Source organism: Cephus cinctus, unplaced genomic scaffold (genome assembly GCF_000341935.2).
Source record: "Cephus cinctus unplaced genomic scaffold, Ccin1 Ccin1_scaffold0310, whole genome shotgun sequence".
NCBI lineage: Eukaryota > Metazoa > Arthropoda > Insecta > Hymenoptera > Cephidae > Cephus > Cephus cinctus.
The window spans coordinates 148,085-161,122 of NW_014333013.1; the positions used below are offsets into that span (position 1 = coordinate 148,085).

General features: G+C 37.3%; 4 protein-coding genes across 18 annotated transcripts; 2 read left to right on the top strand and 2 right to left on the bottom strand.

Annotated features, from left to right (window-relative positions):
* Positions 1 to 25: 25 nt before the first annotated feature.
* Positions 26 to 2,530, bottom strand: LOC107266417 (protein nessun dorma). 6 transcript variants are annotated; one of them, XM_015736876.2, is made up of 6 exons: positions 2,389 to 2,530; positions 2,132 to 2,158; positions 1,082 to 2,008; positions 811 to 1,015; positions 481 to 744; positions 26 to 402 (listed from the first exon to the last, which is right to left on the bottom strand). In XM_015736876.2, the coding sequence occupies exons 3-6, from the start codon at positions 1,987 to 1,989 to the stop codon at positions 142 to 144; spliced, it is 1,638 nt and encodes a 545-aa protein (XP_015592362.1). In that variant the 5' UTR covers positions 1,990 to 2,008; positions 2,132 to 2,158; positions 2,389 to 2,530; the 3' UTR covers positions 26 to 141. The 6 variants fall into 6 exon arrangements, with proteins under 6 accessions (XP_015592362.1, XP_015592364.1, XP_015592363.1 ...); XM_015736878.2 differs by having other exon boundaries at positions 1,082 to 2,012; XM_015736877.2 differs by having other exon boundaries at positions 2,132 to 2,170; positions 2,389 to 2,502.
* On the top strand, positions 1,747 to 3,612 carry LOC107266422 (ADP-ribosylation factor-like protein 2-binding protein). Of its 6 annotated transcripts, none has more exons than XM_015736888.2 (6): positions 1,747 to 1,810; positions 2,749 to 2,871; positions 2,933 to 3,039; positions 3,102 to 3,187; positions 3,246 to 3,342; positions 3,415 to 3,612. In XM_015736888.2, the coding sequence occupies exons 2-6, from the start codon at positions 2,772 to 2,774 to the stop codon at positions 3,505 to 3,507; spliced, it is 483 nt and encodes a 160-aa protein (XP_015592374.1). In that variant the 5' UTR covers positions 1,747 to 1,810; positions 2,749 to 2,771; the 3' UTR covers positions 3,508 to 3,612. The 6 variants fall into 6 exon arrangements, with proteins under 6 accessions (XP_015592374.1, XP_015592375.1, XP_015592372.1 ...); XM_015736889.2 differs by lacking the exon at positions 1,747 to 1,810 and adding an exon at positions 2,019 to 2,188; XM_015736886.2 differs by lacking the exon at positions 1,747 to 1,810 and adding an exon at positions 2,302 to 2,380.
* A 189-nt stretch (positions 3,613 to 3,801) lies between these two features.
* LOC107266415 (nuclear pore complex protein Nup93) lies at positions 3,802 to 7,322 on the bottom strand. Of its 2 annotated transcripts, none has more exons than XM_015736871.2 (7): positions 6,956 to 7,322; positions 6,606 to 6,772; positions 5,550 to 6,513; positions 5,140 to 5,464; positions 4,718 to 5,074; positions 4,488 to 4,605; positions 3,802 to 4,417 (listed from the first exon to the last, which is right to left on the bottom strand). In XM_015736871.2, the coding sequence occupies exons 1-7, from the start codon at positions 7,062 to 7,064 to the stop codon at positions 4,106 to 4,108; spliced, it is 2,352 nt and encodes a 783-aa protein (XP_015592357.1). In that variant the 5' UTR covers positions 7,065 to 7,322; the 3' UTR covers positions 3,802 to 4,105. The 2 variants fall into 2 exon arrangements, with proteins under 2 accessions (XP_015592357.1, XP_015592356.1); XM_015736870.2 differs by having other exon boundaries at positions 6,606 to 6,786; positions 6,956 to 7,321.
* Positions 7,323 to 10,289: 2,967 nt separating this feature from the next.
* Positions 10,290 to 12,429, top strand: LOC107266356 (facilitated trehalose transporter Tret1-like). 4 transcript variants are annotated; one of them, XM_025083612.1, is made up of 4 exons: positions 10,290 to 10,392; positions 10,686 to 10,820; positions 11,022 to 11,131; positions 11,213 to 12,427. In XM_025083612.1, exons 1-4 carry the CDS (start codon positions 10,329 to 10,331, stop codon positions 12,089 to 12,091), a joined length of 1,188 nt encoding a protein of 395 aa, XP_024939380.1. In that variant the 5' UTR covers positions 10,290 to 10,328; the 3' UTR covers positions 12,092 to 12,427. The 4 variants fall into 4 exon arrangements, with proteins under 4 accessions (XP_024939380.1, XP_015592235.1, XP_024939382.1 ...); XM_015736749.2 differs by having other exon boundaries at positions 10,686 to 11,131; positions 11,213 to 12,423; XM_025083614.1 differs by lacking the exon at positions 10,290 to 10,392 and having other exon boundaries at positions 10,760 to 10,820; positions 10,966 to 11,131; positions 11,213 to 12,429.
* The last annotated feature ends 609 nt before the right edge of the window (positions 12,430 to 13,038 follow it).

A 13,038-nucleotide genomic window follows, 5' to 3' on the forward strand; every position in this document is an offset into this window, starting at 1 on the left:
AATTGATGTAAATTTAACATTAGTCTTAAGTTTCAATGTTTGTAATACTAAGTTTATCTCTCAACGAGATGAATGCAAATACAACAGTCTTATTTACTTGAGAATTCAAATTAATATGCGAAATGTTGAGATACACATCTCTCAAGATGCAAGACTTGAAGTTAATTCTTGCTTAATTGCTAAAGCTATATTTGCACTTGGCCTTAGTGCTACATCTCCTTTTCCATTATTTTCGAATTTGCAATTATTTAGTGATACTTCAGAAATATTATCCAGAATGTTAAGACCACCTGTACTGTGTTCTAAACCATTGATATATTTTTTTGTCTCCATGCGAATTCCATATTCCTTGAAGTTCGATAAGGCACAGTCTGTTATTGATACTGAAGAGTCATCATGGAGCTAGAAAATAATATTTCTTATTAATAATAATGCTGGTAAAAATAACTTTTGATATCCTGAAGGTAACGATGCCTCTACCTGAATACCATCTGTGCAATTTTGAAAATTACACTCGCTCAGCGATGCGTATCCATTCGCATGAACAACAATTGCACTTCCAAGGCCTATGAATGTGGTTTTCTCCGCTATTAACTTTGCATTAGATAACACGACGATCCCAAGTTTGATTACGCTGCTATTTGAGGAGAAAATTCGACAGTCTGAGATTCTTACAATGCCTTTTCTAACCAAAATACCTGCTCGAAGTTCACCTAGGTCGACGGATATATTTTCTAGAATAACCTGCAGGTATCGAATAAAGGTGAATTATTTTTGAGAAGTCACAAGAAAATTTAAGGCATATCATACCTCTCCACCTGAAAAATCTAGTAGTGAAGGTCCGCATTCCGTTTCCCTTGGTATCAGTATCGTATGTTGGGTAGAACATAGTCCTTTCATCGTACCACCCTCTTCTAAACCTCCAGCTCCCCGGATTAAATGTTCTCCATCACCGATCAACACAATATCATTTGTGTCTGAAGTATAGAGAGCATCTTGAAGACAATTTATTGTCCTGTTAAAAGATATTACTTTTTAAGTATATAATATTTGACATAACTCAAATTCTTTGTACACTTACTTTAGGAATGTATCAGGTGACAAAAACGTCCTGACCTTTGTCAAGGATTCCAGCGTTTCTTCTATAGAGCCACCTAGCCATACAAAATATCCTTCAGGTCGTTTCCCTCGACTCTCCCGTCTCTTCAGCTCTGTATTAGTGGCATCTGGTTCTCGATTCCTTGCTAACATATCTCTCATAGCAGGATTTTCAAGTACCTCCATTTCAGTTCTTATTTGCTGCAGTCGAAAATGGAGTTTCATTAGCTGACAAGTTTTTCCTTCATCCAGAACTCTTTCATTTTCATCATCCTCATCAGAAATATCTGCTTCTAATGTTGTAATTTTTGCCTGAATCTCTCTGCCTTCACGCATTAATGTTCTAATGACATCACAAGTCTCGTCACAGATAGATCCTCTCTTCATATCAAAGAATAATCTAATCCTGGATTCCAAATGAAGAGCTACCCAGTCCATATTATCATCATCATCAGCATCCCATGGCATCCACAAGTAATTAAAAAAAAAACGCAGCTGGTCTACACAGGATGCAGTGCCTACCATATCCAAAGAAGTAATCTCCTGATTATGCGTAGGATACAACTCTGTCAGAGAAACATCATATTTCTCAGGTAGATGAATCTCATCCTGTACAGCAATGATTTTCACCAAAGCAGACAACTCTGAGAAGTCCACCTGCTCAACATCCACAATCACCACAGTAGGATAACGTATCTCAAACTCCTGACAGGTAAGCTTTGGTATCTTCCAAAGTGCTCGCCATCCTACAGGCTCGATAACAAGCTCAACATGATATGACCACTCTGCCTTTATCTGAGAAGCTGGTACAATCTCACCACGACTTGATAGAATCGCAGTGTATTCAACAAGTCGTTCTTGAAGACTTTTATCAAACGTGTATATCTCCATCGGTACTTATAGTAGCTTTCTAGCTTGAACAAAAATACTCATATTAATAATGACTCCAACGAGATAAATATCAAGTACATTGAAGAATGTCGTGACTCTTACTGTATAATATTAAAATTTTATTATATTCTGAAAAACTTACACGTCTCCTTTATATGTCCACTGTTTTCTGAAAGACAAGCTAAAGATTCATACAAGCGTACGTAAATATCGTAATAAATAAGTACTTATTAGATAGAAATCTATCGAAGAAAACACAATTACTTTGTAGCCGTCAAAAAATACATTTTCAAACAGCTAAAGATGATGGCGCACGCAGGCGTAACGGTAATAAGTCTGAATAAGCCGGTTCCCCAAGAGAAGGAGAAATCAGAAGAAATGCAGCAATAAAGTACTTACTTCATATACATGGTGCTTCTTTAAAATTCATTCTTTTACAATGCGCAATTATAGGCACCTCATCCTGGATATAAATTGATATCCTTTATGCGTGTAAACATACATACATATACGTATGCATATCAACAAGAAATTTATTGACAGCGTCTGTTATCCTGGCAACAAACTCACTCTTAGCTAACCTTTTTTCCCTTTAACCATTATCCTGTAAACTGTGAATATTTGTAATCCGTAATTAAAAATGTATAGACGCAGTCAAAATGCGTCGCGACATATCGTCGGTTTGTCATAATAGCTGATATTTTATACAACTCAATTATTACCGTATTGCACTAGTTTCAGACAAACTCATTTTTGTAGATCTAGCAGATGCTTTTGTTGCAATGTCTGCAGAGGAGAATCTTATGCAAGGAATATCTGGAGGATCAGGTGATGATGCCACCTTCGATGAAGTCATTGGATACATAGAGGATTTGCTAATGGGTATAGAACTTTATTAAGTGATTGAAGCGTATAGGTATAAGAATATTTCTTATTATTTCAGAGGAAGAATTTCAGATGACACAAAAAAATTTTTTGGAGAAATATTGGTATCTCTTTGAACCAGTTGAAGAAAATAAATTAATTTATAAGGATATTTTCGATGAGTATGTAAGTTCAAGAGGTAATAGTTAGTGGTATATTATAACGCAATAAATTTAAATTATTTCTAGAACCAGATTATCGAATCCTTCATAGAAAGCAATTTAAAAAAGGCCATTCCACATTTTTCCATGGATTCCTTGCTACATCAGTTGAAGTAAGAAGTGTTTAAATAGCGCTTGTAACTTTCTACTATAATATTTTCCATGTTTCAGTGAAAAGCGCTCGGAACTGGATGGGGAAGTTTTTGAAATTCTAGCTACATTTACAGATTTTTTAGCATTTAAGGAAATGTTTCTTGATTACAGAGCAGTAAGTATTTCAATAGAAAATATGAAATAGTCTATTATATATTATAAAATAATTATTGTTACATGTTTACAGTTAAAAGAAGGAAGAGTGCAAGATCTCAGTAGTGGGATTTCCATTACATCTGTAAAGTCCATTAATTTAAATGATGAAAATCAGGTAGAATGATACTAAAGATGGCACACAAATGTAGCATACAAACAGTAATCCGTCCAAATATATTACATTTTATCATTATCCTAAATTGAAATAAGATTCTACTCATATGACAAAGTAGCACTATGCCACTCACCCATGTATTATTATTAACATTTTAATGGGTCGTCTTTCCGATCATCATTGTTCAAACTCGCCAACATACTCGGCGATAAAAGCGAGTTCCTCCATGCATCTGTACTTTGCGTGTCTCAGCATTTATTAAAATGAACCACAAAAATAAATTTATTCAATTCCCATAAAAAATTAATTAAATTCCACATTTATTTCGGTAGAGACCAGTATTACTTTTTGGAATAGTACAAAAAAGGTTTGCAAAAACTAACATTGGCATACATCGCTAATTCTTCACAGGTATACCGTATTAAAAAAAAAATTACCGGTTTTTAGCCCCTTCGTGGAACACGAATCAATCCCAAAGGAAGAGACTCGAATATCAGCCGTATTAAAAGACACTTCACGCTAGTGAAATTCGATAATTATCGAACCTCGAGCACTATACAAAGGTTTTTGAAGTGACCATGAATTAACACAGGACAGTCAAAGGATTTTAGTGCATCAGTATCTCCATTTGTACAAGCCTGCTGTTCGTTTCGTTTGGCATACGATATGGCAGAGTACCAGCAAAGCTAGTCAGTGCTCTGGCTTGCTCACGAAGATCTCGAAGTTGTTGTTCTCGTGCAACCTCATCCCCAGGATCCGTTGATTTTAGCTTTTGATATTGGCGATAAAGAATTGTCATCGTAGCCAAAAGTACATCAGCCAACACCCCGGCTACTTCAGGTGAAACTCTCTTGAGAGCCGTTACTCGTTCATCCACCTCCCATACAGCCATGGGCAGTAATTTCGAATCCGCAATTGTCTAAAATCAAATAATTCTATTCACTCAATTCTTATTTTTTTTTTAACAGAATATAAATCAAAGTAATCACCCGTAGAGCACTTTGATACTGATCATTGTGAAACTGATCAAAGAACACCATCAGGTCTCGCAATGTATAGAAAGCAGCTACAGATTCAGCAGGGGCCTGAACTGTTAAGCTTTGATATCTAAAAAAAGATACAGTTTTCCTATTAAAATTTTGTTTATAAAAAATAATAATTATGTAGTTAGTCTTGAAGTAAAAAATAATAATTAACAATTTTTTGATTTCACACGTACCTGTTGCTTATATCAGCAACAGTTGCTTGAAGTCGTGATCTTAAAGAACCTGGTTGTCCTTTTTGACTGACAACTTGAGCCATGAGTATATTCAGCAGGTTAAGGGCCTTCTCATGGTTTTCAGCGAGATCATACATTGCCACAGCATCTTCCAGAAGACCCTTGCGATGCAGAGTCTCAGCGCAAATATTTATAACGTCTTCAGTATTTATCTGGAACTGATCCAAGATTCCAGGAAGCCGGCGATCCTTGTCTATCCGTCCCACAAGTAACGTGCGATTCTCTGGAGATGTTTCAACCACCATTTCCGCAGCTGACGAGACGAACATATTCCGATCGCGAATATCTTTCATACATCTGATAAAAAAAATGATTAGATCAAAGTACAAAAAAACGTATGCCTTTTCTAATAAACAAATTACCTTAATAAAAAGAGATAATGTAGAGTTTCCCTCGGATCAGATGATTCGAATTTTTTCACGTACAACAAAATCAACCTGGCGAAGTTCAGTCTTTTTGCTGGAGGCTTATCACCTATATCAACACTTATCAGTGGTGCTAAAACACTCTGACTAACAGCTAACAGATTATGTTCATGCATAGCAATCGCCAAATGTACTGCATGGGACAGATGTCGTGCACCAGCACCTCTAGCTAAAAATTCAATGGCCGATTCAAATTGGCCAGTTAAAAAGAGCATGGAAAAATATAAGAATGGCTGATCGTGAGCACGGTAATAGGATTCACCTAGAAATATAAACAATTATATTACATTACAGTACGTAAACATAATGACGAAAACAAATCATTTGTTATTTGGAAATTGTATTACCATATACTTCAAGGATAGTCGTTTGCAAATGATCCAATGTTAACTTTTGCTCCGAATCCGTGTGATCTCTAATTTGACACAACCTCAGCCACAAGTAATCATCAGCTGTGGACATGACTTCAGAATGTAAGTCGTCAGGATCACAAGGGACAAGTACACAATACGCTGCCCTTTTATAAGGATCTGTTGCTGATCTGACATGCTTTCGATAATGTAGTTTTAATACAGATTCTGATCTGCTGCTAGGACGTTTTCGAGGATCTTGAGATGCCTCCTTGAGAGCTAATCTGAATTCCGGAAAGACTATACCCACTTCGTGAAGACACTGTAGTGCAGCATTATAGTCACCAGCCCTCATACAGTAGTAAATTAGGGGCCATAAAGGTTTGTCGTCCAGATGAATATCTTCCAGGTCTCTGTTAGGCTGGACTTTTACGCCCACAAAACTTTTGACTAATGGTAAAGTTCCTGGAATACCACCACGTTTGGCTTGAGCCAAATTCTCACTAATAATGGAATTCATAAATTCTCTGTATCTATTCTCAAGATAGGTTCTAGCTTGTTCGACAATCCTTTGTTCTACAATAGGACTGTTTCGAGATTTAATCTGATCGCCCCTTGGAGTTGCTGGGATATCGACCATACGTTTGACCATTTGCCACATGTCTGAGACCTTCTTGTCATTAAATGATTCAGAAACCTTAGCAAATACAGCAAATAGACTGGGTCTTGTTATACCCCTGAGTACATGATCATTGTAATTTTTTAATTCCTTGGCATAGGCAGATTCTATATTTGAAAGGCCAGTGATAGTGGATCCTGCTAATTTTGTACGACGTGACATACCACGTAAGTCCACTAACTCTCCGGAAGGAGCAGTCATTGCATTCATTATCTCAAAACGCATTTGCTTCCACTCACCCAACATGTGTTCTAATTGCTGAACTCTGTTCAACTCAAAAGTCTAAGGAATCAAATAAAGTGGTTAGGTTAGGTTATTGATAATTTGAATATAGTTATTTAATTAAAGATAAGAAAATCCAAATAACCACATACATCTTTGTGTACTTGCTCAATGATTGAGAGAATAGCATTTTGCTTTTCATTTCTCAAATAGCTCACAATATCTGTATCAGCAATCGGATCCAAGGGTTCAAAGGTGCGTCTTGCACTTAGCGAACTTAATTTCTGTGATATTTGAGGTAAGTCCACTCCTCTAGATCCTAGAAGAAGATGCCTATAAAGAGACACCGCCATAAAGAAATAAGAAGTTTACAAAATTCATCGTAAGTCAAATTCATTAGATTAAACTAAGCTACTACTATAAAATTATTGGCCCACCATTATTCTAAATATTAACTTACTAAAATTTAATTTTAAAAAACATGAAAATCGGTAGTACTCACGCTTGCACTTGGTTATCCTGTGTACCGGTTTGTGTAACACGAGACCAGAGCTCATTAGACGCATCCAATATTTGACGCAAATTTCTCTCCACTTGTGGAAGTTCCCCATTTCCTTCTACTGCAGCAGATAATTGCTCAGCAGATCTTAAAAGATCGCTAAATCCAGAATCACCCATCTCCGTTTATATTCAAACTCAACGATATAAAAAATTGCACAGCAACAACAGGATACAACAGCGACACTCGTACACAAATTTCTTCTTCTTCTCCTTCTTTCTTTATACATACATATGTATATGATTGGCACCACGGTCTTTACACAGGTAAACTGCAGTATACGACTCCGAACTGAAATTGGCTGCTAGTGACTTAGATTTTTAACGTAGCGCCATCTATCAAATGTAATGCGAATTGCATGGAATAGTGGCGCCCACTGACCGGAAAAAAGCGCAACTATCTTTAAAAATTTGAAATGAGTATATTTTTACTGTTATCATATATATTATCTTGTTATAAAAATATATTTTCACAAAATATGATCTAGTAATCGCAATATTCCATGTTTGGAGTTTTTTTCGTTTAACTTTCGTGCTACGCCACACAGGTTTGCACCTATTATGTATACATATATTTTGATATGAAGATATTATTACATATTTTTATATTAAATATGTGTATATTTAATTTATAAATAATATTATTTAAAAATATAAGTATGTATAAGTGCAAGCTCGTGATTGTACATTGAGCATTAAATTTGATCTACTGCTTCGTGATTTTTTTGCTACAATGTATCGTCTGCTTTCGTAAAACATGTATAAGCATGATTTTCGTTAGTAGCTCGCAAAGCGTGTAACACAAGTGTGCTATTATTTCTTTTGCTTAAATTGGATTGTGTGTGAATCACCTTTGCACAAAGATACGGACTCATAGGTCGGACTTTCAAGAGTTCAGTGTGCGATAAGGACATGATTCTATGCACTGCTGAATTTCTTTCGGACAAGTATCTTTGGCAATGTCATAGTTGCAAAACAACGAGATCATTGAGAACTTGTTCGTTTTTTGGCAAATCGAAGTTATCAATGATCGAAATTTTACAATTGACATATTTTTGGATTCATAAGTATCAATGATCGAAATTTTACAATTGACATATTTTTGTATTCATAAGTACACCCAGATTCAGGCTCAGTGGGAATTTTAATGTTCCCCGCACACGACGGTCGACTGGTACCATTTCTGTCGCGAATTATGCGTCGGTATTGTACTAGAAGAACGTGGACAAATTGGAGGTCCGGGTATTGTTGTAGAGATCGACGAATCGAAGTTCAGCAAGCGAGAGTACCACCAAGGTAAACATGCGACAGGGCAGTGGGTATTTGGTGGGATAGAACGCGGCAGTAATCGGTGTTTTTTGACAACAGTCAATGTCGATCGGCGGTCACACTCGTGCCTCTCATTAAGGAATTTAATGTACCTGACACCACAATTGTTAGCGATTGTTGGAAAGCCTATGAATCCTTAGGTGCAGAAGGTTACGAGCATCTGACCGTCAATCATTCATTGACTTTCAAAGATCCCGAGACTGGTGCTTCCACAAACGTTATAAAAGGATTGTGGGCATTGGTAAAACGGCAACTGCCGGATTGCAATCAAAGCAGCAGCAAAGGCATGTTCTCTTCATATTTAGGGGAGTTTATGTACCGACGCTTGCGAACAGATGCCCTTCATCCTTTTGAAACGTTTTTGAAAGACGATTGTTAAAAAGAAAAATGTCGAAAGTCAAAGTGGGGGGGGCTAACTTTGCGGAGCTGTTTTTGGTGGTCTCAATTTTACTTTGGTTTCGGCGCGCCACCTTAGCGAAGGGCCCTCGAAGCAGTTCCACGTTTTTGATTGGTCGAATGAATTCATGTGTTCCTCGAGATTCACAATATCAAACCGGGTGACACTCAAATAGGGAGACTTGTATCCACCTTCTTCTTTACAGGATATTACATAAACCGTAGTAATAAGGTAGTCAATACCCTTAATATCCATATGAAGTTCTGGAAATAATAGAGTAAGGAAATAAAACTTTAAACAAACCCTCGAACGTGGATAACTCCAGAAATATAAGTTTATTAGATAATATACCATGATTCGCTGGCACACATGATTCGTGCTGGGTTAACGTCCGAGAGTTTCAGGTTCGAAAATCACGTCTTATCTCTTTTTCTTTTTAATTATCAACTATGCTAATTGGTTCACCTAATTAACTGAAGATTCATTAAATACATAATTATATTAGTCTACAAATATTGTATTATATTACATCGTATACATGCAATAAATTGTTACATGAATCAGCGAACGTTAAAACGTTTAAATAACGCATAAATAATATTCAGACGGATGAAGAAGGCATTACGAAAAATTACCAAAAACAAAATTGCACTTATAAATCTTGGGCATAAAATGATGAGCATATAAAAATGAAATATAAAAATGAGATTTTTTTTCCATTGCTGTCAATTTTTCTCTTAGATCTTCATGAGAGTTCGTGTCGCAACAAATGAGGCTGCGCACTTCCACCAGCCATGGATTATCGTGTGTGAAAAACACGCATTGGGCGCGTTGGCAACGATTCGCCTTCGTAATCGTAAGATGCAGAGTTCGCGTCTAGAGACGAAAACTTTTTTTTTTCTTCATTAATGAGCATAACATTACCCAAGCAAAGTCACATCTGAATGTTAAAGTTTCCATGAGATTACATTAGATAATCATATAATTGATGCAATATAAGGGCTGCCTCAAACGTTCTTGTTCTTCCCTGATGAACCGTTCCGGCAAAATGCAGACACGATGCGATATCAGAATGGAGCATTAGTTTCAAATTTAATACTTTTTTCGTTATTTCAACTACATTCTGACATCCAGATACAATTCTGACACCTTCTTAATCGTTTATTAACTCTGATGCAATTGAATACCTTTTCGATATCTAGCAGACACTATGTACACCATTGTTAAAGAAAATATTGTTTTTGAAACAAATAGAAAAACTTCGGATGTTGAAAATTTGTTTGATATTTACAATAGTAAGTGAAAATTTATTATCGGAATATCGTATTTTACCTTCATAGAATAATTGCGTGAAATGGTACAATAGCTAATCAGGATTGTCAGATTTAATCAAAATTAATCTAGAAATATGACTTTGCATCTTTGGATGTATGTCATATAATTTGTATTATAACATATTTGATAAACTAAGATTATGTGGGGAATATCTCGTCAGCACTTTGAATTATCCTCATTTTCGAATGATTCCAGCATTTATTTAAAACTTTGGCCACTTATTATTTAGTCGATTACAAACGTTGACAAAGCAAAGATGTCCACCGAAAAGAAAGTGTCCAACTCCAGGATCGGAACGCAGCTCCTTGCCGGGGTGCTTGGTAAACGTCACCCATGAGATAAATTATCTAATTAGAAATATTATTTAACACTAGAACTACCAACGTAGTTTTATTTTATACATTTAAGGATCCTATATACAGAACTTGGAAGTTAGAATTAAAGTTTATTCGCTCTTTTATCTTCACAAAAGTCGACATAAAATCCATATCAAACACCTTAATAATATCCTTAAATTGAAACAAGAAATCCAATATTTTGACAGGTTTAGTTATTCTAGCGTTAAAACACAAAGATCGAACGTTAATAAGTTTTTTTTTTTCAAATATTTCAGCCAATTTGTCTATTGTGGTCGCTGGAACAGGATTTGGTTGGACATCGCCATCGCTTCCAAAAATTGTTAATGACGAAAATGAATTTCCTGTAACACCTGATCAAAGTTCTTGGATAGCTACTGCTTTGATTATAGGTATAGTGTTCGGACCGATAGTCAGTCTAATTATAGTTGATCGTGTTGGAAGAAAATCGACTCTCCTCGCCACAGCATTTCCCAGTTTAATCTGCTGGATTCTTATATATTTTGCACAGTCCTATAAATGGTTGATGATTGGCAGATTCATCAACGGAATTGCCGTTGGTATGACTTATACGACAATTCCACTATACGTAGGTGAAATCGCCCAAGTCAGTGTCAGAGGAGCTCTTGGTACTATTTCGAACATCTGCTATAATGTAGGAACTCTCATATGCTTTTCAATTGGTCCATTCGTAACACGACAGGTATATATATATTTTGTGAAATATAAATAATTCACTTTTTTTATAAAATACACCATATTTTATTTGATTTTCGTATTTCAGACCTTAGCTCTCATCTGTATGACTTTTCCAATACTATTCTTCATCTCCTTCTTCTGGATGCCGGAAACGCCTTACTTTTATCTGATGCGGAAACGTGGCAAATCCGCTGAGAAATCATTGTTTTGGTTACGTGATAATAAGGACGTCAAAGATGAACTTCAAGAAATGACCGACCTAGTGGAAATCGAACAGCGTAACAAGGGCAGACTGATAGATCTTGCGATTGTTAAAGGAAATAGAAAAGCTACCATTATAGTGTTGGGAATTTTTTCTGCTCAACAATTTTCTGGCATCAGTGCAATCCAAGCATATGGAAGTATTATCTTTAATCAAAGTGATCTGCAGTTGAATTCGGATATTGTAGTGATTATTATGGGTATGGTTACATTGGTCTCATCTAGTTTTACCACTCTTGTTGTAGATAGGTTTGGCAGGAAACCATTGATGATTGTTTCGACATTCGGATGTTCCCTTTGTTTATTATTTATAGCTATTTATTTCCATTTAAAATATTGTGCTGTGGACATTTCCGTTATATCATGGCTCCCAGTGGTAACAATGATTTTATTCTTTATATTCTATTCATTTGGAAATGGTCCTCTACCATACGCCGTACTTGGCGAAATTTATCCTACTAATGTCAAAGCTTGGGCTACTATGTTAATTTCTATATATAGTGCTATTATTGGTTCTATCGTTACTAAAATTTATCAAATCGTCGCCGATGGATGGGGTGAACATGCGATTTTTTATACCTTTGCCGTTGTTGAAATTATATTCTTGTTTTTTATCATATTTGTCATGTTTGAGACTAAAGGTAAATCGTTTCGAGAAATCCAGGAGCACCTCGGTGCCTCGGTTATAAAGCATATTCCTTAAGAATTTATACTCCCTGTAAGATATAATACAGATCTTTCGTAGTAGGTAAATCCGAAAAAGAGTCGGCAACTGCATTAGAATTTTATTGCGATTCGTCAACGGGATGTAACACACTGATAGAGTCCCTCTAGTCAGAGTCTGGCCAACACCCGGAAGGGACGCCACGTTTAGGGCCATGAAGACTAGAGTAAAGGAGGCCGAACGCAATACTGTGGATATGGCGCACAAAACGTCAGATAGTTTTGTCAAGTTACATATCATGGTGGCGCCGTCGTCGCGGTAGTCGGGAGGAGAGAGAGAGAGCTATATTTTTGTAAGATGATTGGAACTTCAAACAGAAATAAAGAAATGTATACTGTAACGTGGCGTCAAGTCGACACATTACAAAAGCCCCGCACCTCCGCGCGCTGCCGACAGCACGGCAGTGCCTCCGGCCTCCATCACCAAAGAGTTCGTGGGTCCGTGGTTCGGGAGGAGGGAACGGGGGAAAGTAGTGGACTGGCGGCGGAGGCACGGGCCCTTTTGGGTTGAGAGCCCGCATGCAAGGGGTGCTCAACCGCCAGGACGCACTGCCGGTACCCCGGGAACTTTGAACGGCTACGGTTTACGGGTCCGCGGAGAGGGCGCCGGAGAGGAAATTTGTTTTGATTTTTGACCTACCGCGAAGAGCGGTAGGTAGGATAGAGAGTGTGTCACGGGGAGTCCGTGCGTGAGGACACGGGTGTCCGGCGGACCGGGCGACAGCGGGGCTATCGGATAATCGCGGATTGCGATTATCGGGATCTCTCGCAGAAAACCATGGCTCCCGGGTTTTTTTTGTATGGTCTAGTGCCAGTGCGGGGCCGAGTGTGTGAAATTCCGAGTGATTCATGGACACCCTCGTGGAGCCGGGATGCGGCACCACGGGGATAGGCGGAAGGGGCACGGCCACCACGATTTGGATTTGG